General features: G+C 34.8%; 1 protein-coding gene across 5 annotated transcripts in view; it reads right to left on the bottom strand.

The window, feature by feature from the left end:
* LOC129225924 (3-hydroxyisobutyryl-CoA hydrolase, mitochondrial-like) overlaps positions 1-26,589 on the bottom strand; it is a 131,981-nt gene that overhangs the window by 88,037 nt on the left and 17,355 nt on the right. For 4 of the 5 annotated variants that reach the window (XM_054860462.1, XM_054860465.1, XM_054860461.1 and 1 more), the window contains 5 exons: positions 25,360-25,399; positions 25,129-25,260; positions 24,914-24,998; positions 23,283-23,366; positions 7,625-7,677 (listed from right to left, as the gene is read on the bottom strand). In XM_054860462.1, coding sequence (XP_054716437.1) covers positions 7,625-7,677; positions 23,283-23,366; positions 24,914-24,998; positions 25,129-25,254 — 348 coding nt within the window. In that variant the 5' untranslated portion in view covers positions 25,255-25,260; positions 25,360-25,399. The remainder of the gene's footprint in view (positions 1-7,624; positions 7,678-23,282; positions 23,367-24,913; positions 24,999-25,128; positions 25,261-25,359; positions 25,400-26,589) is intronic. The other variant, XM_054860463.1, reaches the window with a different exon arrangement.

Genomic DNA, 26,589 nt, shown 5'->3' with positions numbered 1-26,589 from the left:
AAGACATTCCCCATTTCAAACAATGACCCCAGTCCACTGCGCATTTTTTGTGCGGGGGGGGGGGGGAGAGTCAGAGAAGGGGTCTGACTGAAAGAAAGAAGTAGCAAGGTCAAGGTGAAGGGGAAACGTTTTGATTAGAGGATTTAGAGTCTTGGTTGTTTCTTTTCTTTTTTCTTTTGAGTGGAGAAGGAAAAACTAAAAAAAGGGAAGGACTAAAAAGTTTGTGTCCTAGAATTTCGGGGGGTATTTGTCCCGACGGTCCCCACCCTGTCTACGACCCTGCAGTGGCGCCGACTCCATGGGGCCTGAGGGGGCCCGAGCCCCCTCAAAACTATTTTTGAGAGAGCAGAGCCCCCTCAATAAATCAAAAAAAATATTAGTTATATTATGCTTTCTAAAACTCATAAATTTATCTTTTATTTTCTTTGTTTGAAGATAGTTTACCTTGTAAAATACATTCAGTAATGAGTTAAAACAAATAATTATTACGGTTGTGTAAGCAGGTTAACTGAAAACGAGTGGTGTGAATAATGATAGTGTTACAGTGCTGCGAGTACTGTAAAAATTTGTCCCAGTGCGCGAACTTACGGATCAAGTCTGTTGCCGGTGGGCAGCGCTGCGCACCTAAGTGTTGCTGATCCGAAAAAAAACTTGAGAGTTTGATTTGCATATAAAATGGGAGGCGTGATAGTTTTGAAACCGTTTACCCGCCAATGTTCCAAAAATGGAACATCATATTTAAGTGAAAATTTTCCCTAGAAATAACGTTAAAATAAACAAGTTTTTTTTTTAACACAGTTTAGTCTTATTTCAAAGTATTTTTTGATTTCCTGCTTGATTGTTTATATGATTTCAATTATTTATTGCGATTTTTCAAAGATGAGTGTTTTTTTAGCTTTTTGCAACTTTTTCTTATAAAATTTACCAAAAATTGGCTTTTTCAGAAAACGTGATGATATTTATTATAGTTGTGAAAAATACTTCAATGTATGACTTTAAAATGCTTGTAGAAGTGTACAATGATATTTCCGAAAGGTGTACCCCTTCAAAATAGCATGTTCCAATTTTGGAACATTGGCGCTTTTAGAGAGTCAAATTTCCAAGAAGTAAATCGTTCGACTTCAAAGGGGAAATTTCATTTTTCGTAATATATGTTTCTTTTTTTTTCTAATTTTGAATGTACTCTGATGTAGATGTTGGCAAAACCAAGTAAGTTTATATTTTGAGAGGATATGACGTTTCGTTAGCAAAGAAAATAATAACAGTCTTCTGTTTGATGGACTATATGGCGACGAACCCACACCTGCTCGGACAGCTGCATTGTCACGTGATAATAAAAAATAATATTAGTGAGCGTTTTATTCTTCATATTTTAAATGCAGTTTAATAATTCGCTTGCTTTGTTTTCGAGCGAAACGAAATTCTGTTCGATGTATACCAACTGTTCATAAATGTTAAAAAATGTCTACAAGATTTCTTACTGTAGAACAAGCTGTGGCTTATTTAGAGACATTGTCAGATTCGGATTTGTCAGATGTAGATATATGCCAATTACTCCCTGATGAACCAGGCAATATCACTGAGGAAGAATAGATGTTGACAGAGATGAAATCCTACAATTTTTTGTTTTGCTGCTATTGAGTGGGTACCATTCTGTTCCTTCTGAAGATATTTATTGGAGCAGTGCAGAAGATACATCTGTGCCAATTGTACCAACAGTTATGCCTCAAAATCGTTTTCGAAAAATAAAAAACAGCTTTCATTTGATGGACAACCATGAATTAAAACAAAATGACAAACTGAGAAAAGTATACCCTATTTACGAAGAATTGTGTAAAAACCTTCAACAATTTGGTGTATTTCATGAAAAATTGAGCATAGATGAATCTATCGTTCCTACTACAGTCGGCATTCATGTAAAATGTTTATTAGATGAAAACGAATAAGATTCGGCTTCAAAATTTGGTATCAAGTGAATACCCATATTCCATGGAGATTTATTCAGGCAAAAAAGAAGGATCCCCTGATGTGCAATTAGGATCCAGAGTTGTAAATGATCTATTATCAGTTTTGACTGACACGTCTAAGCATGAAGTGTACTTTGATAACTTTTTTACATCATATGACTTAATTTCTCAGCTATCAAAAAAGGTGTACGAGCAACAGGAACAATTCGTGAAAACCGAACTGGCCATTGTCCACTGAAATCTAAAAAAGCCCTTTCTAAAGAAGATCGAGAAAATTTTGACTATCGATCTGATGGATCAGTGTACCTGTGCAGCTGGAATGATAATGCAGTGGTTACATTAGCATCTAATTTTTATACACATGAGCCACTTGCATCTGTAAAATGTTACTCAAATGCACAGAAATGCAAGATAGATGTGCCACAACCTCATCTTATCAAGATATACAATGAAGGAATGCAATTCTTCCTTTCATATCATGAGCATTAGTTATTTCTGTATTGGATTTTCTGAATTCTGATATGTACATAAATGCAATTTAAAATATTATTTTTTCCGCAATAAAGTAAGCTAAGATAAAAACCGCATTCAAAATCTCTTAGTTTAAAAAAGTTCTCTGAAAAAAATAGAGAAAAAAAAAAAACTTCATGCAAAGCGCCAATGTTCCAAAAATGGAACACACTGAAAAACAAAGTAAAAAATTTTTTTCTGGAAATTTTATTTTATTTCTGTATTTACTAGACATAAATAGACATAATTTCAAAAAATCACTCAAATTTGATCATCCGTCAATAGTTCGGCGGTTAAACGGTTAAAAGAAAGACTTCACAAAATGATGATCCTTCCCTTCCTTGGAATTGACGTATACCATCAAAGAAGTGAAAACGAAGAAGGCAGCTCACCGCACACTTTCAAAAACCAAAAGGAATACAGTTGACTCCCGCTACTTAAGCGAAATGGCGAAAACCTACCTAACGCGAATTCCTCACCTGAAATAGGAAAATTCTTGGAAAGAAATCGTGGTCTGCTCATATCGGCTTTGTTATTGGCAACTAAAAAATTTTTTTTTTCGTGAATGGATCTTTATCCTTTTAGCATCGCTGAGAGTGGAAGTTCCCTTTTCATTTTAAATGCGAAAGTTAATGAAATATAATGACACCTAAGAGAGCTGTTTCATCTAAAGTTTGTGAAGATAAAAAGAGAAAGTTTCTGACAATTAAAGAAAAGCTAGAGCATCTTGAAAAGCTGAAGCTCAACTAAAAAATGCGTTGAAGTTTGCACGAGAATTAGGTATGAGTGAATCTTCCATGCATACAATTACAAATCAAGAAAAGGAAATCCATAAAAATTCACCGAGTAGTGTCTTAGTAAAATGCAAAAATTTATGAAAATGGAAACTGGCTCATGTATTGTGTACAAATATCATTAATGGATCGAATGTACAGTACAACTAAAGATGCATTTTGCTTTTATTACTATATACTGGGCCTATCGTATACCGGTTTATTTTTTCTCTCTTTCCCATTGATCATTGATTTTGTACATCGTAGCAGTATTTTATGTTGAGTAAAACGGTTTTTTTTTAAAAAAACGAGTAAACATTCAGTTTTTTATGTAAGAAACAGTAATGTACAGTTAGTTAAGAGATGGTTTTTAACAGTTTGAGGGGGTGTTTACAAGTGTCTAAAATAATTCGGTACGTTTATAAAAAAATTTTACACGTACCCTTTCCACAACGCGAAATTTCGACTTACGAGGGGTCTTGGAATGCATCCCTCGCGTAAGTCGGGACTCGACTGTACTACAAGGCAATATATATTGAGGTTTGTAAAATGGTGCAATTTTGCTCTATTGGGCGATTTACATCAACTGGACTCACACAGGACATTGCAGTTGAACAAGAGTGCTTGCTTTTATTAAACAGAGGTGAATCATTTTGAAAAATCAACTGAGTTTTTAAATGACCTAGACATTGAGAGACTGCGTTTATGCTTGAATAAGTTAGCCGATATCACTAATGAAAAACAACAGGTCTTAAAAAGCGTACGTAAATTAAATTACCTTTTTACGAAAATGCTGTGTGTGTTCGTATTTATTTTTTCCTCTTTTCAAAGCCAAAAAATATGTGTCGGGCTTGTCCAGTTTTTGGGATTCTAATGTTGATTATTTGACTTTAAAATGCTTTAAAAAAACTTTAAAACTAATATTTTTCATCTCAAATTTAGAAAATTTCCTGCGGCATGTCCCCCCCCCCCTCTGCCCATTATTTTTTAAGTCGGAGTCTCTGGGAGTGCCCTTCAATGCAAGTCAAGCGCCCTACCTTTTCCATGCCTAGCTACGGCACTGCATGACTCCCCATAAAATAGAACAAAGAAATGTCTCTTATTAAGACAAGTGGCATGATCTAGTTGAACCAGAAAAATTTGTAGACCAATTTTTTGATTGTTTTACTTTGAAAACGCCATGTCACATACTGTTTGTTTAAATTATACACACCAGAAAATATGTAAATTGGCATTTTCAAGGCACAAATATCGACCTTTATTTGGGGGGGGGGGAACCTCCGTGGGATTATATAACCGCCTAAACCCCCAGTGATGACTGGCCCAGCTCCCTCAATAATTTTTCCAAGTCGGCGCCCCTGCGACCCTGCCATCGACATAATATCACGATGCTTCGCCATTGGCTGCGAGAAGCGATGCTTCGACTTCAGTCGCCGAGTCATCATAAGCCGCGATGTATTCTCAAAGGCAGTTCTTACGACGCATCGTGACGCATCGCGGTGTATCAGCGAGTAGTCTCGCCGAGTCATCCGCGATGTATCTGCGAAGGCAGTTCGTCCGACGCATCGCGGTGTATAAGCGAGCCGGGGAGAATCGCGAAGGCCCCGAGCGAGCGCAATCTCGACGAATCATTATGAGGCCGTTCTACCTTCCGACGCATCGCGGTGTTTCAACGAACGCGGTCTTTCGCAAGCATCGTGGTTCGCTCAGACGTTCTGATGCCGTTGGAAACATCGCGGCGCATCACGATGTATCGTGATACATCGCGTTTCACCGGGAATCGCGGTGTATCGGAAGAACAGTAAATATAAACACCGGCGTGGCGATGATTGCTTGACACCGGTGTTTTGCGATGTATCGATGTATCGCCCAGCCCTAGTTCTGACCATCTGTCAGTATTTTCATGAGCTTTTAAAGCAGACTTTATATGCCAGTAGCGTTCGACAAGTCCATTTGCAATTGGATGATAACTAGTTGTTCGGATCATTTGAGTGCCCAGTAAGCGAGTAAATTCAGTGAACATTGAAGAGCGAAACTGGGGTCCTTGATCAGAAGTTATTATCGATGGACATCCGAAACGAGAGATCCAAGTGTTGAATATTTCACGGCATAGGGTTAATGCTTTAATGTCAGATATGGGTACTGCTTCTGGCCATCTGGAAAAGCGGTCAATCATAGTGAGAATGTATGTTTTACCGTCAGATGGTGGCAAGGGACCCACGATATCGACATGAATGTGCGAGACTCCTGCATCAGGAAGAGAAAATGTACCTTGAGGCATTTTGGTGTGTCTGTGTACTTTTGATTTTTGGCATGATTCACAGCACTGCACCCACTGCTTAATTTGGCACTTCATATTAGGCCATACATATCGCGCACAGATGAGCTTGGTTGAAGCTGCGATTCCTGGATGTGCCATGTTATGCAGATGATCAAATATTAGTTTACGAAAGGAAACAGGAACGAATGGACGTGGAACACCTGTTGAAGTATCACAAAGTAAATTGCAGTCTGCAGTTTGGCATGGTTTGAACTCCAATTTTAAAGAAGTTGTATTGTCTTCCAGAAATTTTTGAGTTTCTGGATCACTTTTCTGTGCATTTGCAAACTCTTTAAAATTTAAATTTGCAGCTTTGGTAATCGACTCAATTTCAATTCGCGAGAGTGTATCTGATACCACATTTTCTGAACCCTTCACATGCCGAATGCCTGTGGAGTACTGCGAAATGAAATCTAAATGGCGTAGTTGTCTTGGGGAACATTTATTTGGATTTTGTTTAAAAGCATGAGTTAGTGGCTTTTGGTCTGTATATATTACAAAAATTCTGCCCTCTAATATGTGTTTGAATTTTCTAATAGCAGAGTAAATTGCGAACAATTCCCTATCATAGGTTGACCATTTTTGTTGACTTTTGTTTAGTTTCATTGAGAAAAAGGCTATGGGTTCCCACAGTTCATGCGATAGTTGAGATAAGGTTCCGCCTATAGCAACCTCTGAGGCGTCTACATATAAGCTTAATTGAGCTCCTGGAATGGGATGTCTCAAAAGAGTATCTTTAGCAATCGCGTTTTTCGCGTCAACAAAGGCTTTTTCTCCTTTTTCGTTCCATTTAAGTTGTTCTGCAGCTTTGAGAACTTTGGAATGAGATTTCTTTTTATTTGTATGTCCTTCTAAAAGTTGTACTATAGGAGCAAGTATATGCGCAGCTTTGAGTATAAAATATCGTTAAAAGTTGAACATACCTAAAAATCTACGCAACTGGGTTAAGGTATCTGGTTTTGGAAAATTTTGGATACAATGTACTTTATCGGGTAGAGGTTTTATTCCGTTTTCGGAAAGATTGAATCCTAAGAAGTCTATAGTTGACACACCAAATATGCACTTTTGTACGTTAATACAGCGACCATATTCATCTAATTTTGAAAATATGTTTTTCAAATGTTGGTGATGCTCTTCGGGATTTTTAGATGCTATTAGTATATCATCAACGAAGGCGTAAACTCCTCGTAATCGTGGATACTCTGTGGGAAACCCATAAATTCTTCAGATCAGTTCATGCAAAAGGAGGAATCCCAATTGCGCAACTATGGAAACCCCAATTGCGCAACCACTTGAACTCCCAGAAGGCTAACTGAGAATCAGCACTGGCAGTCAGAGCAAGATTGTCACGGGAAGAGTGAACGTGTAAATATGTGTACTAAACAGTGATCAACTACTGCATATAAGCATAGTTTGACTATACATATCCTGTATATACTTTGATCCTGTTTATGAAAATCAAAAGCCGGGGATCCTCCAGTCGAGGACATTGATACCAATGGTGATCTGGGAGGATAGTTCAAATAGTCTTATTCTTCTGTGACGTTTTTGAGAAAATCTTCAAAAAGGTGAAGGATACTGAATGCAGAGCACAAGCACGAACCTTAGCCAAAGCGTCCGCAATCTCATTTTCCTCGAGATCGACGTGGGAAAAGATCCACTGCAGATGAATCTGATGCGAAATGGAAAGCCTTTTTAACTTGTCGAGTATTGGCACTCTGACAAAAGAAGTGGCATGTTCTTGTCACAGTTTTGCGGTTTTCCTTTGATTTTTGACGTATAGCTCGCAGCGTCTAACTATTGCAGCGATTGACCACAGGGCTTTCCGACGTATGGGTTTAACTGACATGTACTTCGCATCTACTCAACAAGCATTTGCCGGCATCGGGTTCAAAATTGGCGGGTTCCGGGTTCGGATCTTTAATCAGAGCTCGTAGGGTGCCGAACTGAAACCCTTAAGTTATTTACTTATAAAGTAAGTTTTGAGCTTTGTGAGAAACAGAGACAGATTTAGTAAAAAATACATATAATGAGGAAACTATTAGTTAACTTACCATTCCCATTGTTATTCCATCAATAAGTGCAACGTATGGAGTTTTCAATGTGTCTAATAATAAGGGGAAAATGAAATTATTAAGTGGTAAATTTTTTGACCTATAAAAGTTTAATCAGACATTCATATTTCTTGAATAAACTATGTCTTAAAATGAATCATTTTTTTTACCTAATTTTCCTATAAAAGTCAAATAATAATAATAATAATAATAATATTAATAAATAAATAAATATGGCTTAATGCATCTTTAAAATATCGCTAAAAAATAAATACAGTGGCTCCCAAAAGTGATCGTACACACTGAAATTTTTTAATAAAACCAAAATAACTCGAAACTGAATTCGAATATGAAGTCCAATATTTTTCCACATCATTCCTATGTCATTCTAAATACAACCCATTGGTTTTTTCAAAATATTGACGGATCTTCTTTTTGAAATGGGTCAGAAAACGAAGAAACAGGGAAATAACATGCCACAAAAGTCCTCGTACACTCAAATATTTTCGAATAAATTCATGATTAAAATTATCATATGTCAATTTATTAATATTTTTGCATTGTGTTGACCCTTATAAGTCATTTGGCTTTAATTTTTTTTTATTTATTCCTTAATACTGCGCTTATTACTATAAAATGGCTGGTATTCATAAAAAACCGCAAACACCATTCAAAATTTGAATTTTTTCCCCACAGTAGCGGTAAATTGGTTTGAAATGTCTCTAATGTAGTTACTTTATTTGTTTGTATAGTAAAGTGCTTGATAAAATGCTTTAAAGAAAGAAATCGGACCGAAAACAAGGTAAGAAAAGGTCAAGCGGCAAAGTTGACAAAACGTAATCGGAGATTTAAAGTTAAAAAATTTATGAAAAATACACATTTGAGTGCTGTAAAAGTTTCTGCAAAGTTAAATGAAACATTTTACATTTAATTTTCACCTAAAATTGTTCGCCAAGTTCTCTGATTAGCTGGATTAAATGGGACCTCTTCCCGCAGAAATTTTCTTGGTCGCGCGAAAAACTGAAAGCTTACACTTTCCGTCGCAAAATCAATAATAAATAAGCTCAAAGCGTTTTAGAATTACGTCTTACTTACAGATAAAAATTAATTCAACATTTTTGGTTAAATTGTTGTATAATTGTAAGTAGAAGAAAAAATTAGGAACTTAATCTTAAGAACTTAGTTGGATCAGTTAATCAGGACGGTAGAGGTGTTTTAGTGTGAGGGTGCATATCAGCATCAGGACTTGGTAGTTTGGAGTTTTTTGATGAAATAATGAATCATCATGTTCCTTTAAATATTTTAGAAACCAATTTTGAACTCTTAGCCAAAAATTTGGTTATTGGAAACAACTTTCTTTTTTATCAAGATAACGATAAGAAGCACACGGTTTTCAACGTTTGCGTCTAGTGCCTCAAAAATTGTCCTAAAGTTTAGAAAATACTCCCTCAATCTCCAGATTTTAACTTAATGTAACGTATTTAGAGATATCTGGAGGCTAGATTACGAAAATAGGGCTTTAAAACCAAAATAGAGCTAGAAACAGTAAGACTCAAAGTGTGGATGAACACTTACTCAGAAATTACGCAAAAAAGAAAGAAAAAGAATGAAATCTATTCCCAGACGTTTAAAAGTTGTTATGAATACTGTATGATATTCTACTAATTAATAACTTAATCAAAAGTTAGATTATTCCATAATATATAGACATTTTATAAAGTGTACGAAGACTTTTGTGAGATAAAATTTCCGGCACTTTTTGGTTTTTGATTTTAAAAAAATTCAGTTTTAATATTTTTTAAAAAAATTTCATGTAGTTTTGTTGAAAATTGATCATAGATCTTATAATTAAATATCTATTCTTAAATATTAATTCTAACCAATGAATTGGGGCCATTTCGTTGAAAGTCGAAGGTGTACGAAGACTTTTGGGAGCCACTGTAAATGGAAATGAATAAATAAATAAATAAAATAATTTAAAAATTAAAAATTCAAAAGTGGGATTTTGAAATGGAGTAAATGTGTGTCGGTGTGTCTGTCTGCCCCCTCGTCCAGCCCCCTAAAAACTATTTAATGAATATTTTAATTCGAACATTTTTTCATTCGAAAGATTTCGGCGAGGGCCCCTTATTAAGATTGATTACACTTTCTGATTTGAACAATCTTTCGTTCAATTTTTAAAAGGTCAAAAAATCTTAACATAAGTAAAAAATAAATAAGTGCCTTTGTGCAGAGAAGTAAAATGAAATCAACAATATTTTATGGGACAAATTAGCAGATCAGCGACATGTGTTTTGAGGTTTCAGAGAATCCTATTTTCAATGCAAAATAGTGAGCTACCGGATGTAAATACATCCGGTAAAAATAACAAGAGCAGCAGAAAGTTTAGATAGCAAAAATAGCAAATTAACAAAACAAACAAGATAAAATGGAACTCACATTCGAAATTTATTACATGATTTCCTTCGAGGAAAAAAAAAACCCGCTAAGAAATAAATTTCTCCAAGAATATTGTAAAAAAAATTTCTGACAAAATGACACCGCTAATTATTTAATTAGCTATAAATGTCATGTTAGAAAAATTTTAACTATTTAATTGTCTCATTTAGCGAAAGTAAGAAAACACAGGAAATACCTGAAGAATGTTGGGAAAACAGCAAATCAAAATTGCAAAATATGTATAAAGTGGTATACGCCCAAAATGTCGCGGCCAAAATGTCGCGGGACAAAATGTCGCGGCCAAAATGTCGCCGGCCCAAAATGTCGCCGGCCCAAAATGTCGCCGGCCCAAAATGTCGCCACTCCAAAATGTCGCCGGTCCACAATGTCGCCGGCCCGAAATGTCGCCAGTCCAAAATGTCGCCGGAACAAAATGTCGCCGGTCCAAAATGTCGCCGGCCCAAAATGTCGCCAGTCCAAAATGTCTCCGGTCCAAAATGTCGCCGTCCCAAAATGTCGCCGGCCCAAAATGTCGCCAGTCCAAAATGTCGCCGGTCCAAAATGTCGCCGGCCTAAAATTCGCTAGTTCAATTTGTACGAAAAATTTAAATGTACGTCGATGCTTTCCAGCATAAAAGTTGCGAAAGAATATTAATTGCCTTTCAAAGTAAGTTCCTTCAAAAATTACAAACTTTTTCTCCTGTCTTAATTTGTAAACATCAGATTAATTCCAGAAAATTAATAGTTTTCAGAAAAACATACGTTTTTCTGTATACTATTACAAACGTAAACATGTGAAAGGCTGCTGCAACGGAATTCTCTTTCTCGTTTAATCTGATTAATAATAATACTCAAGATGTAACATAAAGGATCAAGATGTAACGCAAGGATTCAGACAAAAAATTGGTATGGAAGTAAAACTAAACTGTTCTAAACGCGAATGAAAGAATAGTGAGGCGCAATTTGAATATGGCAAGATAATAGGCGGTTTGTATTTTTTGGCGTGACAAAATGTCGCGGCCAAAATGTCGCCGGCCCAAAATGTCGCCGGCCCAAAATGTCGCCGGCCCAAAATGTCGCCACTCCAAAATGTCGCCGGTCCACAATGTCGCCGGCCCGAAATGTCGCCAGTCCAAAATGTCGCCGGAACAAAATGTCGCCGGTCCAAAATGTCGCCGGCCCAAAATGTCGCCAGTCCAAAATGTCTCCGGTCCAAAATGTCGCCGTCCCAAAATGTCGCCGGCCCAAAATGTCGCCAGTCCAAAATGTCGCCGGTCCAAAATGTCGCCGGCCTAAAATTCGCTAGTTCAATTTGTACGAAAAATTTAAATGTACGTCGATGCTTTCCAGCATAAAAGTTGCGAAAGAATATTAATTGCCTTTCAAAGTAAGTTCCTTCAAAAATTACAAACTTTTTCTCCTGTCTTAATTTGTAAACATCAGATTAATTCCAGAAAATTAATAGTTTTCAGAAAAACATACGTTTTTCTGTATACTATTACAAACGTAAACATGTGAAAGGCTGCTGCAACGGAATTCTCTTTCTCGTTTAATCTGATTAATAATAATACTCAAGATGTAACATAAAGGATCAAGATGTAACGCAAGGATTCAGACAAAAAATTGGTATGGAAGTAAAACTAAACTGTTCTAAACGCGAATGAAAGAATAGTGAGGCGCAATTTGAATATGGCAAGATAATAGGCGGTTTGTATTTTTTGGCGTAATGAAGTAAAAACAAATAGCTCCTTCACTCTAGCATATTATTACGGTAGCGACAGGTCAGTCATTTAGGGGATCAGGCGGAATGGCCCTCGACTTTGAAATTTTTTTTTATATACAAGTGGGAGTGGTTTTTATAGCAATCCTATGAAATTTGCATTGGTAATACATACGCCCGTTATCCTCCCTCTCCCCTTTCACTGGAAAAATTCGAAATCACGGGCCAGGGTGGAAATAAAGTAGAAAAGTATCTTAATGAAATTTAATTTTCTCATAGCTTTATCAACATTACCCTAAGAACTGTAAAAAAAAAAAAAAAAAAAAAAAAAAACTACGTTTTCAGTGAGATATACGTTGGTTAAAGTAAGATCAAAACTGCCGTGGGAACTCCTATCTCTTATGAGTAAAATTCTGAAATTACGTCGAAATGTTCACCGTCAAATCTTTTGAAATCAATGAAACCCGTAACTGCTAAAACAGGTGTCTTTCACTCAGATTTTTGAAAAACTCTACGCGATGACAAATATTTTCAATTCTCAACATTCATGAAATTTATATATTCAATAGAACATCAAGGGACAATTTCAGAACGGGCTATTTTATTGAAGGTTTTCAAGAGGATACTTTCATGCATGCGAAGTAGCGCTTGTCAGCTAATCACATTTTCCAATTTTAAATAGAAAAGAAAAAATTTCATAATGTAGGGTGAAATAACTGATATCAATGAGATTATTCAGATCAATTTTGACCTAGACTTATTTTTAAAATGAGTTTCAAAAAGTAATAGTTCCAGCTCAATATAGCTTGGTAATTCAGAAAGAAAAGAATATCGATAATAATAATAATAAACAAATAAGTTTTTCTCTCTCAGAAAAAATTGCTGTTTTAATTAGTGAATTTTTACTACGCAAATTATATAAGAATGCAAACTCAGTTTTATTTAACACTCACGCTAGTTAAAGTGCTACAAAAACGAGAGGAATACACGGCTAATTTAGATTTTATTGATATCATGCTCAACCTCTCATATATAAATTCAGTATATTTTTCATTGTTTATTTAATTACAGTGACTCACGTAAACGATTACGAAAGTCAACTTAGAACAAAAATAAGGCTTGTTTTCGTTTAATTTCACTTGTATACTACATTTTTGTATGAATCCTCGCATTACTTCTTGAGACATAGCAGTCACATAAAACGATAAAAATTATTCTGTGATCCATCCTTTTGGGATGACTGAAGCCAAAAATAAATGAGCAACTCGCCCTTTAAGATATTCCTGTAGACCAAATTTTGTCTTAACCCTTGTACAGTAGACCCTCGTTTTACGCGGGGGTTATGTTCCATGGAAATGCTGCGTAAATCGAAACCGCGTAAATTGAGACCTAAAATTAGTGTCAAAATAGGGATTAGGTTCCGTAGATAAAAAAATACTTCATTCTAGTGATGACTAATTGTATAATAAGTTTAATGTGTACTTATATCAATTTTTATGCACAATATGCATAAAGAAAACAAACTAATTTCGTGTTCTGTTTATGAAGAAGAGCTGACTATGATAGTTTTTTGGTAGTCATTAAGAATTTTTCCTTCAATTCTTTGCTTAGCATTAACTCATCCATGATCACTTGCGTCATTTCCATGATAGAATCTTCTTTCACTAACAAATCAGAAAGATCATTCCTATTGTCTACGGATGGTTCGAAAATTTTCAATGTGAGCGTTTTTGGTTGTGTGTCACCGGAGTCGGTATCCGCGTTGGTATTGACCTCCTTTGTCACTCCTAAAAGCTCTTCTTCCAGTGAGTTCTGAACTGTGTGAGTTTAATCACTTTACTTCTGATGGAAAAAGCACTGGAACCAATCGCATAAAATGTCTCCAAGGACCCAAGTTCGATTATTAGCACGCCAAAATGCAGTTAGTTACGTGTAATCTGCAATCTTTAGGAGCTTGGGTTTTGAAAGAGAGGAAAATGTTACCTGTTTGCATTGCCGCATCTGCGTAAAACCGAAACTCATCTGCGTAAATAAAATAAAGGTGTCAAATCTTCAACCGCGTATAATCGAAACCGCGTAAAAGAAACCCGCTGAAAACGATGGTCTACTGTATTACTTTTTGAGATATATCAATCACAGATAATAAAAAAGAAAGGAAAAAACATTCGATTGCTCCACCCTCTGGTGTTATTGAGCCCAAAATCTGTCCCCCTGCTGCTTCCTAACATTTTATTTGATTCCGTTCATCATTTTTTGAGCAATGACAGTCACGCATATCGATGAAAATGTTCAGTTACTCCACTATCTTGAACGAATTGACGCAATAAACCACGCAGCCCTAAATCATATATGGGTACTTGCGGGTATCGTTCGAATTCTTACTACAGGTTTTGACAAAGAATGTCCACAAAAAATCGGTCACATACAAACGCACACTATTCTTGAAGAAAAGTTTAAAATAATTTAGCGAACGTCAGAACTGAACGCCGTCAGAACGTTTTACAGTTGGTAGATAGCGAGTCACAAGAAATAAGATAACGTAACACTTGTATTCTATTTGTTTGCTGAAAAACAGCCGAGAGTTGCGAATCAAAACGGAATAATCTTTTTAGAATTTATCATGAAACTCAGTTAGTCCAGTCCCATTTTTAACGGAGACATTCATTAAAGGCAGAAACCATTTATTCTGCAAATTTGGTGTTAAACATCGTTTTTGTACATTTAAATTTTTCTTACCAACTGAATAAACGAATTTTTTTATCTACAACATTTTGGACAGGCGACATTTTGGCCCGGCGACATTTTGGACAGGCGACGTTTTAGCCCGGCGACATTTTGGACCGGCGACATTTTGGATCGGCAATATTTTGGCCCGGCGACATTTTGGGCCGGCGACATTTTGGACCGACGACATTTTGGACCGACGACATTTTGGACCGGCGACATTGTGGACAGGCGACATTTTGGACAGGCGACATTTTGGACAGGCGACATTTTGTCCCGGCGACATTTTGGATCGGCAATATTTTGGCCCGGCGACATTTTGACCCGGCGACATTTTGGCATGGCGACATTTTGGCCCGGCGACATTTTGGACCGGCGACATTTTGGATCGGCGACATTTTGGCCCGGCGACATTTTGGAACGGCGACATTTTGGCCGCGACATTTTGTCCCGCGACATTTCGGTGGCGACATTTTGACCCCAAACCGTATAAAGTAAAACAAGAAATGAAAACGTAAAGACTAATAAAACAATTAAATAAGACACAACAACAATATCCGTATGACTAAAACTATAGGAGTTCGAAGAAAAGGGGGGGGGGAGGAACTGATTAGACGCAAGGTCGCCAAACTGCAGAAAAGTGCGGAGTTGCAATAAAATTGTTGTCTACTAGGCCGTCCCAAAAGTTCGTAAACACTTGCTAATAATGGAATTTTTGGCATTTTGGATACATTTTTGTTGTTTTTGTTGTTACTTGGCAAGTAAAATCTTAATTTTGTAAATGTTTATGATTTTTTTGGGACACCGCTAGTAGATTAGAAATTCTTCAGACTGAAAAGACTCCCAAAAAACAAGATGTGACGAATTAAGGTGTTTCTAAATAATTTTATAAAAGTTAATATCAAAAGAGTGATTTGATTCCCAGCAGTTTTGAGCAATACTAGACATATCCAAATATTGTTTTTTCACGGAATTGTTATGCTCATTTAAGCGAAATTTCAAAGAACGACGGGTCTGTCCAACAAAAGCAAGATCGCAATTGCAATTTATTTTATAAGTTCCACATCAATTAAGAGGATTAATAGGATCCTTAACAGGCGATAACAAAAGTTTATTATTGGAGAAAACGTCACCTGGAATTGAAAAACCTTAAGAATATTAGTAACCTGAAAACTAACAGAAGAAAATAATGGCAAAGCAATCAAATTATAGTAAACGAAAGTACTGTTAAGAATATTACTTTGGAACACTTTTTACAATTAGAATCAGTCTTAGCAGGCAGATTATCTGTATCAATTTGCCACTGCTATAAGTCTTTCTGCATTAATAAGTTTCGGTGAAAAACGAGTCTTAATAGCGCGACAGACAAAAGAAATAAAATCAAAATATTTTTGACTAGCTGCGTTGCCCGGCTTTGCCCGGTCTACCTTGAAAATAAAAATTGTGTCAAGTGACGTATATTCAACAATCAGGCGTACAAAATAAATAAATAAAAGAAAAACATCATGATGTCCCCCCCCCCCAAACATTGACGACAGATATTAAAATACTTTTAAGAAATTAAATCCAGAAAGATAGATTTAAAATGCGTAACCATGGAAACACAAAATAAAATAAGTTTAAGGAATTAAAATACGAAAGAAAATGGTTCACAATTTGAATGGAATCGAGATTTCTTAAACTTGATTTAAAAAGGCTTGTAACTTTTTTTCCTTTCGAGATAAAAGCTTATTTTTCGACCATGGGTCGAGTTAGATCTAGAGTAAAAAAGGTCGCTTTTTCGAATGACGTCAAAAAGAAGGCTGTGAGACAATTCCTTCACTTTTTATTGATTTATTTAATGAGGAAAGTAGTGCCTAAATTTCAGCTAAAAACGCAAATAACTCCCGCCGTAATAAAGTTAGAGCATTGAAACAAATTACGTAGAACGCGGAAAATTCTACCCTTTCTAACGATATGTAATATTAATATGTGCAAGTACTTAATCACCCCCATATTTGAGAATTTATGTGTAAATTGGACGTAAATTGGAATAAAAAAAGAACTATTCATCGAATTTTATTCGAACTGGTCTGCAAACCTTTTCAGGACTCAAAGGAACCAACTGTGAAAATTTCAGCGCAATCGGCCGGTTAGTTCTCGAGTTTTGCGAGTTCAAACACACAGACGCTTTTTGGGGACTTCATTTTATACTATGTAGAGATTACGTGGATGAGGCGATTGTTTATAAGAGGAGGTAATTAAACAGTAAAACGTTTGCGATAAACAGTAGTTTAACAACCGGACTCAGTTCGAGGAGCGAGAACATCAAGAAATGAACAACAGTTATTGTGTTCTGAATCATACGGGAATTTAATATGAGGATATACGGAGTTTAAAATAGATACAGCTTCACCAACACTAAGTTTAGTACATGAAAAACAAAACAGTCATCAACTTAGCGAACATAAAATTGAAACTAGTTTTGAAACAGTTTAACCTCTGTTTACCTTTCTTGGAAGGAGACTGATCTTATAAGAACAAGGTAGCCCACATTGTTGTATCACGTAGTGTTTTGTTAACCATAGACTAATAATAAGAATAGACCGAGCTTTCTCATTCTTGCTGATGAAGAAAATTGGTTCAAACATGTATCTTGTGACTGGTGTGGGGGTTTGGCGAAAACTTTGGCAGCGTGGTTGCTAGATGGCAGGATTATCTATAATTTGGCACTCCACATTTATTTTAAAACCGAATTTAGATAACAGTTTTCAGTAATTTTTATTTCATTTGGAACTGATCATTTTAAATGTAACGTTATGTGTTGAATAAAAGTATTCGCTGCAAACAAGTTGAAACAAGTTGCCGTGTATATTATGCTGAAACATACTGCCTATACTACATTTCTTGCAATAGTGAAATAAATTAGGGGACACTACGTTTCTAATGAATGCCGAAGGAATTTAGAATTTCAAAAAGTTGCTGTCTATGGAAGTTGTCCGCCGTAAACTATACTAGATAGTAGCCAATTTAGAATTCCGCCACTGTAGTAAACTAAACACTGAATTATTTTCCCCCTTTACATTCTTAAATCAATATCATAAAAATAGGTTGTCTTCTCAAAACGAGTTTGGTATTTAAACTGTGTAAATAACGTAAAAGCACTCTTTAACGGATATCAATACAAATTAAGAGGGATCGAATTTGACAATCCCGAAAATTTTAAAATTTCAACATAGAAATACGAATTATTTAAAAATAGTATGTGTACGTAAAAGAGCAAACTAAAAATCAAGATTGTTTTCATTTTGAAAAGGGGATCGTTCAAATTGGTGGAAAAAAATTGTCGCCAACATTAAGACTAACTTGCTAACACTTAAAAACCTTTTTAAAATGCATTTCACTTATCTGAGGATAAAAAAAATACCTTCAGAAGTTAGCAAAATCTTAATATATAAAAATCAATGTCCTGAGATAACATATATATATACATATATATATATATATATATATATATATATATATATATATATATATATATATATATATATATATATATATATATATCAACGCACAGCCGAAACCGCTGAAGCTTCAGACTTGAAATTTGGCAGGCATGTCCGCATGATTACAAAAGTAACCACTAAGAAAGGATTTTTCGAAATCTCAATTAGTTCGGGAGAAATTAATTAAAACCCCTTAATTTCTGCGAAATTAAAAACCTGTCATTGAAATTCAAATCCCTTATTTTCGATGGCTTTCCTCCATTCAAATCATTATTCAGTACTTCATCTCAACTTTTGGTCGATAGCGAACTATAAATTTGATATTGTTTTTGTTTCTCACGTGATTCTTCGAGGCTTTTCACAAGTCAAATCATAATGTTTCTGTCTTTTGCTTTTATTTTTTCAAAACTTAAACGAAGTTTTTAAGAACATCATCACAGGCGGACTATCCTTTTGAATTTAGAAGAGTGCAGTTTCTTGTTAAAGTTTGCTTTGCAATAACCATTAATAAGTCACAAGGACAGACATTAAAAGTAGCAGAGATCGATTTAAGAGAAGACTTTTTTTCACACGACCAATGTTATGTTGCTTGCTCCAAAGCCAGTTCATCAAGTAGTTTAATAATTTTAGCACCAGAAAAAAAACTAAAAATGTTGTATACAAAGAAGTTCTAGCTTAAACATAGGTATAACAATAAAATGTGGATGACCTGTGTTTGCAAAGATAATCAATACTTTAAAAGGATCGTTAATAACAGTTAAAGATCAGTTAAGGATAAGGGCATATATATATAAGGAGTCCAGGGTCCCCGGGATCCTCCCCAAATTAGAAAAAGTTATAGGTAATAAGTAATTATTATAGGGGATTTTCGAAACTAGGTGCACCAAGCACTGTTAACCCCTGCTAATTCCATTACCCGAGCAATGCCGGGTACGGGAATGCTAGTAGTGTATAAAATGTATTCCTATGAGTTTCACTGATATAACTTAGTATTTAATAGAAATAGTTATGAACTTCATATCGAAATACGGCTCGGAAAAGAATAATTGCAAGAAATGAAAAAAAATTTAATATTAATAGTACTGCATACTTGTGAAATGTTACAGGTAATGCTTTTACATATTTTCCTATGCAGGGAATTGCGCAGCAATAGTGAATCATTTTTCTTGCACTTGGGTGTCATGAATAAGAAAATAAACTTAGCGCTTGGCTAACATAATTTCTTTAGATATGGAAGACGTCGTCGTCTGCTACGATCAACACTTGCCGTTGCTAGGATACCCATTAGTCACATGGTTTGGTTCGTGAGCAGCAAAAGGGTTGACATAGCTCGGTCTACTCTTATTATTAGTTTATGTTGTTAACGTTTTAAGAATTTTTATTTGTTTTTTTTAGCCGTTAAATGAAAACATGCGGTTGGGGTAATGGCGGTCACCACACTTGGGGTAATGGCGGCGCCCCCCGAGAGGTATTTATGTGACATGCGCTCTGGAAATTAAAACTAACTTAAACTTCTAAAAGCTCATAGACTTGTGTTGGCACTGCCCTTATATCTGTAATCCCTTTTTAATCATGGAAAGTTTTTTATTTATTTTTTAAATAATTGACTTCATATTGTGTCTATACTTTCAATTCATGTTTGTAATCTGTAAAAAGCGGACTTATGTACTAAAATAAACATAAATATGTCAGTTTAACGTGCTTAGGTTATTGAAAATCGTCATATTTCTTATTTTACAACCATTAAGTAGTAAATGACATTATTGACTGGTATTACCCCAGGGTTGAGGTTAAAGTTGATTTTGCAATATTTTTAATTTTTCCAACAGGTAAGATTAGTTAAGGCTCAATTTAGGTCTTTAATAGGTAAACTATACTATATGTAAGCAATTTTGCATGATTGCATTTCAAATTTAACACAAAGTACAGTTTTATATTCTTTCTCCCTTAATTGACTGCCATTATCCTAGTCTCCCCTATCACTAAGATGGAGGCTAAATGGGTTTCCCATAGCCAGATCATCTAGTATAGTGTAAAATGTTTCATTGAAAACAAAAGAATATTGCTTGAGACAGGAACTAGTAAGGAAAAGTATCTCTTCAATTTACTTGAGATAAAACGAAATTCATAAAATCTACTCTTAAGGCATATTAATGAACAATCAACCTGAGCGTTCATTAGAATTAAGTGATCATTTTATTTAAGGAACAGCAAGAGCGGTGTGAAAACATGTTTCTCTTTTCGCTGAAAAGTGTTATCTCATCAAAAACAACCCTGTTGTAAAAATTTCCCCACCAAGAAAACCTTTAACTTTTTCGCACAAAAAAGAAAACCTGCATCCTAAAAACCCTCAGCCATTAAAAAGTTATGATATCTAGTTTGCCCGCCAAGTATCTACCAAGCTATCATCCTCCCTCTTCTTCCTTTTCATCACAGCTACTTCCATTAGAACCTCCTCCCACCTTCAACTCCTCAGAAATATTAATAGATCTTTTAAATTGTTTATCTTGTTTGGCGGGAAGCTTTTCAAAGTGAAGTGGTTGCTTGGTGAGTAAAAAGCTGCCCGCCAAACAAGATAAACAATTTAAAAGATCTATCCATATTTCTGAGGAGTTGAAGGTGGGAGGAGGTTCTAATGGAAGTAGCTGTGATGAAAAGGGAGAAGAGGGAGGATGATAGTTTGGCAGATACTTGGCGGGCAAACTAGATATCATAACTTTTTATGGCTGAGGGTTTCTAAGTTTAGGATGCAGGTTTTCTTTTTTGTGCGGAAAAGTTAAAGGTTTTCTTGGCGGGGAAATTTTTACAACAGGGTTGTTTTTGATGAGATATCACATCTTTTTGCATTGATATTATTACTTTGTCTGCATTTTTAGAATTGAGAACTTCAAGTTATTTTCTGACTATTAAAATTCTATGTTCATTTTGCGAGAATTGGGCGGTTTAAATTTTATTGCAATCCTTGTATCCTCTCTGTGGCAAAGAAAACTTCTTGGATAATAAAATACTATATTTTAAATTATATTGTTTTCGAGTATTTTACAACTTCGCAATAAATTCTATTAGTTTCTTTATTCGACAGATTATTCAACATTTTCATGAAGGTTTCTTTAAATGTTTTACAGCTTGAGGGCTATTTTAATCTAGCTTTTCACTTTTTGTTTGATTACATTTTTAATTAAATCGTGGATTATTTTACGTTTTATGGGATAATTTTAATTGTTTGGTGATTTATCTTTTTCATGATAGAAGTCTTTGTCTTGTTTAATACCTAGTTTTGTTTAAAAGTTCATTTAAATAACGAAATAACGCTTGTTATCACCAAGCAAAAAAAAAAAAAAAAAACTAAGCCATCAAATATTTTAAATTTGAATGTGTCAGAAGATTTATACAACTTTATTCGATGTCAAATCGCGGATATCCCAAATGTGCCATAGCGAATGCGCATGTTGCGCACGGACTAAGCTCATTAAAAGTCTTGCTTAAATTAATTGCATAACTTTTTTCAGCTAACAAATTACTGCAAAGCACGGATATCCACACACGTGTTTCATATATTTTCAATTCATTATGTGTTGTTTGTGAAAAATCCATTAATTTAGAAAGTAAGCCAACCAATAAAAAAGCGCTATTTTTCGCTTTCAATTAAAAAGTTATATGTGCCTTATTCATATGCGTACAGTTTCATATAATTTGTCACATAAAATATTGTAATGGTTTAACCCCAATTTCGTGCCGACATTTAAAATTTCTTCCCTCCATAAATATATCAAAACTGAAAAACAGAGGGAAGGAAATTTCGTATCGGCAAAACTTTGGGGGGGGGGGGGGGGAGGACAGCATTCTAATCTCATTCATTAATTTGTTTCTCTGCTTAAGTATAAACAAACAACATAGAATCTGAAAACAGAAAGTCCAATGAGCTAAGTCTGCGCGCATGCGCAGTCGCTGCGGCAAATTTGTGATATCCGCGATTTATTGTCTAGTTGCAACTGTTGGATACGTTTTAGTCTTGATTGAATTTGATTTCCTAAGACAACTTTGGAATAACTGTTAGATCTGTCCTAACTTTGCAATTGCAGTCCGAGATAAACAAACCCTATGAGCTGAGAGTAAGTACATAAGAATTTAGGGAAAATTAGTGATTTTCAAACTACAATTACTCCGGCCCATGATGTCCCTGGGGGTTGAATTTTTTGTTTATGTACTCAATGGCCCCCCAAGAATATGTATACAAAAAATCATTACCGTAGCCTCCCGGGGGGCTGTGATAAAACCCCGGGAAGGTACAATTTGGGGGTAAAAACGAGGAGGGAGGGGAGGGGGAGGGGTCAAATGGCACAAAAGGCACATCAGTAGGGCACAAGGAATGTGTGTGCGAAATTTCAGCTTGATTCCTTTTTTCATCTGGGCTGTAGCCCTGTCAAAGAAAGCGAAAACTTTTTTGAACAGCGATTTTATAACTTTAATACCTCCTCCCCCTGATGGTTCAGGGAATTGTATTTTGGTTTACGGCGTCAGGGGTAACTAGAGATTCAGTGCACCAAAAAATCCACTCCGGGGGTCTTCATGGGGCTGAGATACAGAGGGGTGAAAAACCCAAAAAACCCCAACTTGTTCTGTCGTGTAATCTCCTTGGTCGCTTTAATTTTCTTTCGTCTTTGGCGGTGGATTTGCTTCTGCTGGCTGCTGACGCTTGGTTTCCTTGGCGGGGCGGGACGCTCCAGCGTCCCGTGATTTGCTGTTACAGACTCACTTCAAGACTCAATGAGTTAAAAACATTTTCTTTTTTCGGTCAAATTTTGAACGTTCTTTGCTCGGAAAAGTTTCTTTTTTGTGCATATTTTTCAGACATGTTTGTTTTAAATATTCATTATACAAAGCATGATAAAAAAAAATTATAAAAAAAGGTTATTATCAAGACATTTTAATCTGCATGATGTAAATATTTTGGAGATAGATGTTACTTAAAAAGTCTAATTTACAAACTTAAACCATTTTGAAGCTTAATTGTACCATGTTTAAATGCTTTCCTAAGATTTTAACAGCTTAGTCCATGAGCTTGACTAGAGATATTACGAAGTTAGCATTATATTTCTAACTTATATCTTGCATTAACCACCAATTATCAAGTTTGGTACACATTTTAAAAATACAAAAAAAAAAAAAAAAAAAAAAAACACATCGCAGGTCGTTAGTTCTTTTTAAAACAGAATCTGCTTTAAAATTTTAACATCAATAAAAAAAAGTGAATTTAAAATAAATGAACAAAAGTAAAATAAAAACAGACCTATTAAGTTAACCAATTGATATGCTTCCCGACACGTATCTTCCACCAACTTCAGATTTCCATCCTTATATGCATGGACAAATGCTGTCAAAAGGAAGCAGAGTAAGTTGAACTGCGATACAAAAAATTGCACTCGAGGCTAAAATACACACGACAACGCTAGTGTTAAAGTGTTAAAAAAAAGCGGGTCGTTAGGTGTATTTAAAGACCAAATATTTTGCTTGGATTTTAAAAGTTATTCATTCCATATAAAACCAATATTCTGTACTCAAAAGCTATTTTATTGGTTTAGTTAAAACTTTTCCCCCTGAGACATAGCTATTATTTTGGTCCACATAAAATTTAAAGTTTTCGTTTTAACCCGTTTTCCTAGAACTACAGTAGTTTTATTTAAATGAGTAGAGAGATCAGACGCGGCTTATTCTTTAGCTGAAAGAATGAACTTGATGTTTTGCACAAGAAGAACCGATTTAAGTCAAACATAACTGATCTTTTAAGGTCAAATCGTGGCTAAAAAACTTACAGTAGGGTGTTTTTTTTGTTTTTTTTTTTTTTTTGCAATTATGTTTACGGTAAAGGAAGGTATGATGACGAATCCGGGAAGTATTTCTGCAATTCTTTCAATAATATCGACTTCTGTCAAAGTACTTTCTGATACTAAGTGTTGTGTAACAAAATTTGCTGCAAGCAATGTTTTCACCAAGAAGGATGTACTATTTTACGATTATAAAATGAGGCTTATTTAGAGTTTTAAAAAGTTATTTATACCGACGTGTTTTCGCAAAGACAATAACTCATTTTGTCGTCAAATTGATAGATTTTAATGGAACAAATGCATGAGTACTCTTTTGGTAATAAATCCTTAAGTGGTGCTAGCTGGCTCAAAAACCATTAATTTGTCACTCTGCGTGCAATATAGATGCAATATTATTTAGAATTAAATCGTAGCTATTTTGGTTATTTTAAACCGCCAAAAAAAAAAAAAAAAAAAAATTCAAAGTTTTGTCCCAGATTATAATTTCTAGGTTTCCTAGCTTTTTATATTGGAGTTTCATTGCTTTAAACTACATTTCTTGGTTAGATATTTTTATTTCATTTAGTTTTAGCGCAATGCATAGATATCAAAATAGACTATATTAATATCTAGATATTTCTGTATATTGATATCTATATATAAGGTTAAAACCAAAAAAGTCTTTGTAAAAAGAGTCATTGCCAATAAAAAGTAAATGTAACTAATGTTCAATTTTTTATTCCTCATTCAAAGCTTTTCCTCTTACTAAAATAAATTGTAAATATTAACATGCAAGCGGTAAAAATTTTAAAGTTATCAGCAAGTATCTTTTTTTTATTTCCCTTGTTTCAGGTTCATAATTAGTAGCCATTTACTCATAGCATTGAGAATAAACTGCCCTCTGAAATACTTTAAAAGCAGGCCATGGGTGTGTATCCTTTTGAATACTTAGGACGCAAGAGGGAGGGGGGGGGGCGGGACATTCCAGAATCCCGGTTGAATATTTCAGAAATCTGGCAAGCCTAAATGTACTTTGGAGTTCAAAGTTCGCCTTGTTTCATAGGTATGAATTTTATAAAGAGTTTAAAATACATGTTAAACAAAGAAAATGCTTTACTTCTCATATCTCCTCCAGCACAAAATGCGTGACCACCAAAACCTTTAATTATGACCATTTTCACCGCAGGATCCCAATCCCATGACTAATGGGAAGAAAAAGAAAATTCTAACAATTTTTAATACCTTAATAAAGTAAATGTAAAAAGGTAAATCCTAATAACAGACATTTAAAATAAGCAGATAATTATAGATAAAAATAGACAGTTACAGAACCTTCAACTGCGAGGATACTTTTCGCATCATACTCAAAGTCAGGGAATTCATTGCTTTAGGACGATTTAGAATTATGACACCTTTATTTCCTTTTGTCTCCAAAATAACATCACGTTCTGTGCTCATTGGTCTCTAAAAAATATGAAACAAATAATTCTATCAAAGTAAAACAGAAAATAACTGCTTAATTTTTCTTTTTAAAGTTAGCTTATTTTCAGTATTATTACCCACCTTTACTGTTCTAACTAGAATTCTGGGCACCCAGTTCACACTGAAAATAAAAAACTTACTCTTTTTAACCTGAAGTATTAAAATTTGGGCAATCCAATGGATAATTGAAAGATGTTCATATAGCAGAATAGTAAGTAATTTGAGACAAACATAACTACATAATACAGTATGCAAAACATAAATATTAAAAACATATTTTTCCTGGTTTATAACTTTTTTAAAGCTAAATTCAATGGTGTAATTGAATTTCTTAAATTCAATGTGGAAGATTTCAAGGAAAGAAAAACATGATAATCGACTGACATGAAAGTAACCTATGTGAAAAGTAGTATAACTCCAATAAGAGATTCTTTTGAAAGTAAAAAAGGTTTTTTCATAAAGTTGAACTGACATTACGGAACAACAAAGAATCTTTAAGCATATGACATTTGGATTTGAAAGTATTGCTACAATATAGAATTACAATAATTAGAACAGCTCGTAATTGACTGACATTTCTAAATTCCTTACATACTTTAATGCAGAAAATTCACAGTTATGCTGTAAAACATACAAATAAATGTACTGCACAGAAAATCAGAACTTTATTTGTCATCAGCATAGGCTAAAGGGACTCAGTCAAAATTAAACACCGTATGAGGTAGTGAGAAGCAAACGGATGCAAGTGGCAAAATTAAAAATTTGGAGATAGCCAGTACAAATAGTAGGTGAATCTCTCTCCAGTCTTGAGGCAAGAGATTGTACTAGTAGCCCTGGTAGGTGCTGCTGTACAGCATGATTTAGAAAAAATTTCAAAGAAAGCCTACCTAGGATCTGATCTTTAAACGGGTTTAACTTGAAATTTAAAATAGTTCACTTGCAACCCTTTGCGTCTCACTGCCTCATATAAAGAACGGTGTAATAGCAATATTTTAATAATTTACTGAACTTAATTCTATAAAACTAAGGAAATAAAACAGACAACTTTTTCCTTACATTGAAAATATTTCGATTTAAAGTCCTTTCCAATAAAAATAAAAAGTCCGTTTTTAAAAATGTTTAAAGCAAAAATAACACAAAAAACAAGTATTAAAGCAATCAAAGGGACTAAAAGACATAACCATGTTCACGTACACACACACACACACACACACACACACAAAAGGTATTTTCTGTTTCGAAAATAAATTCCATTTATCTTTAATTTTTGATTTTATACTCGAGCTTGATCATTTAAAATCGTTTGGCTTG

This window comes from Uloborus diversus, chromosome 7, assembly GCF_026930045.1.
Source record: "Uloborus diversus isolate 005 chromosome 7, Udiv.v.3.1, whole genome shotgun sequence".
Taxonomy (NCBI): Eukaryota; Metazoa; Arthropoda; class Arachnida; order Araneae; family Uloboridae; genus Uloborus; species Uloborus diversus.
Note: the sequence above shows the minus strand (reverse complement) of the source record. Positions and strands in the feature narration are given on the sequence as shown.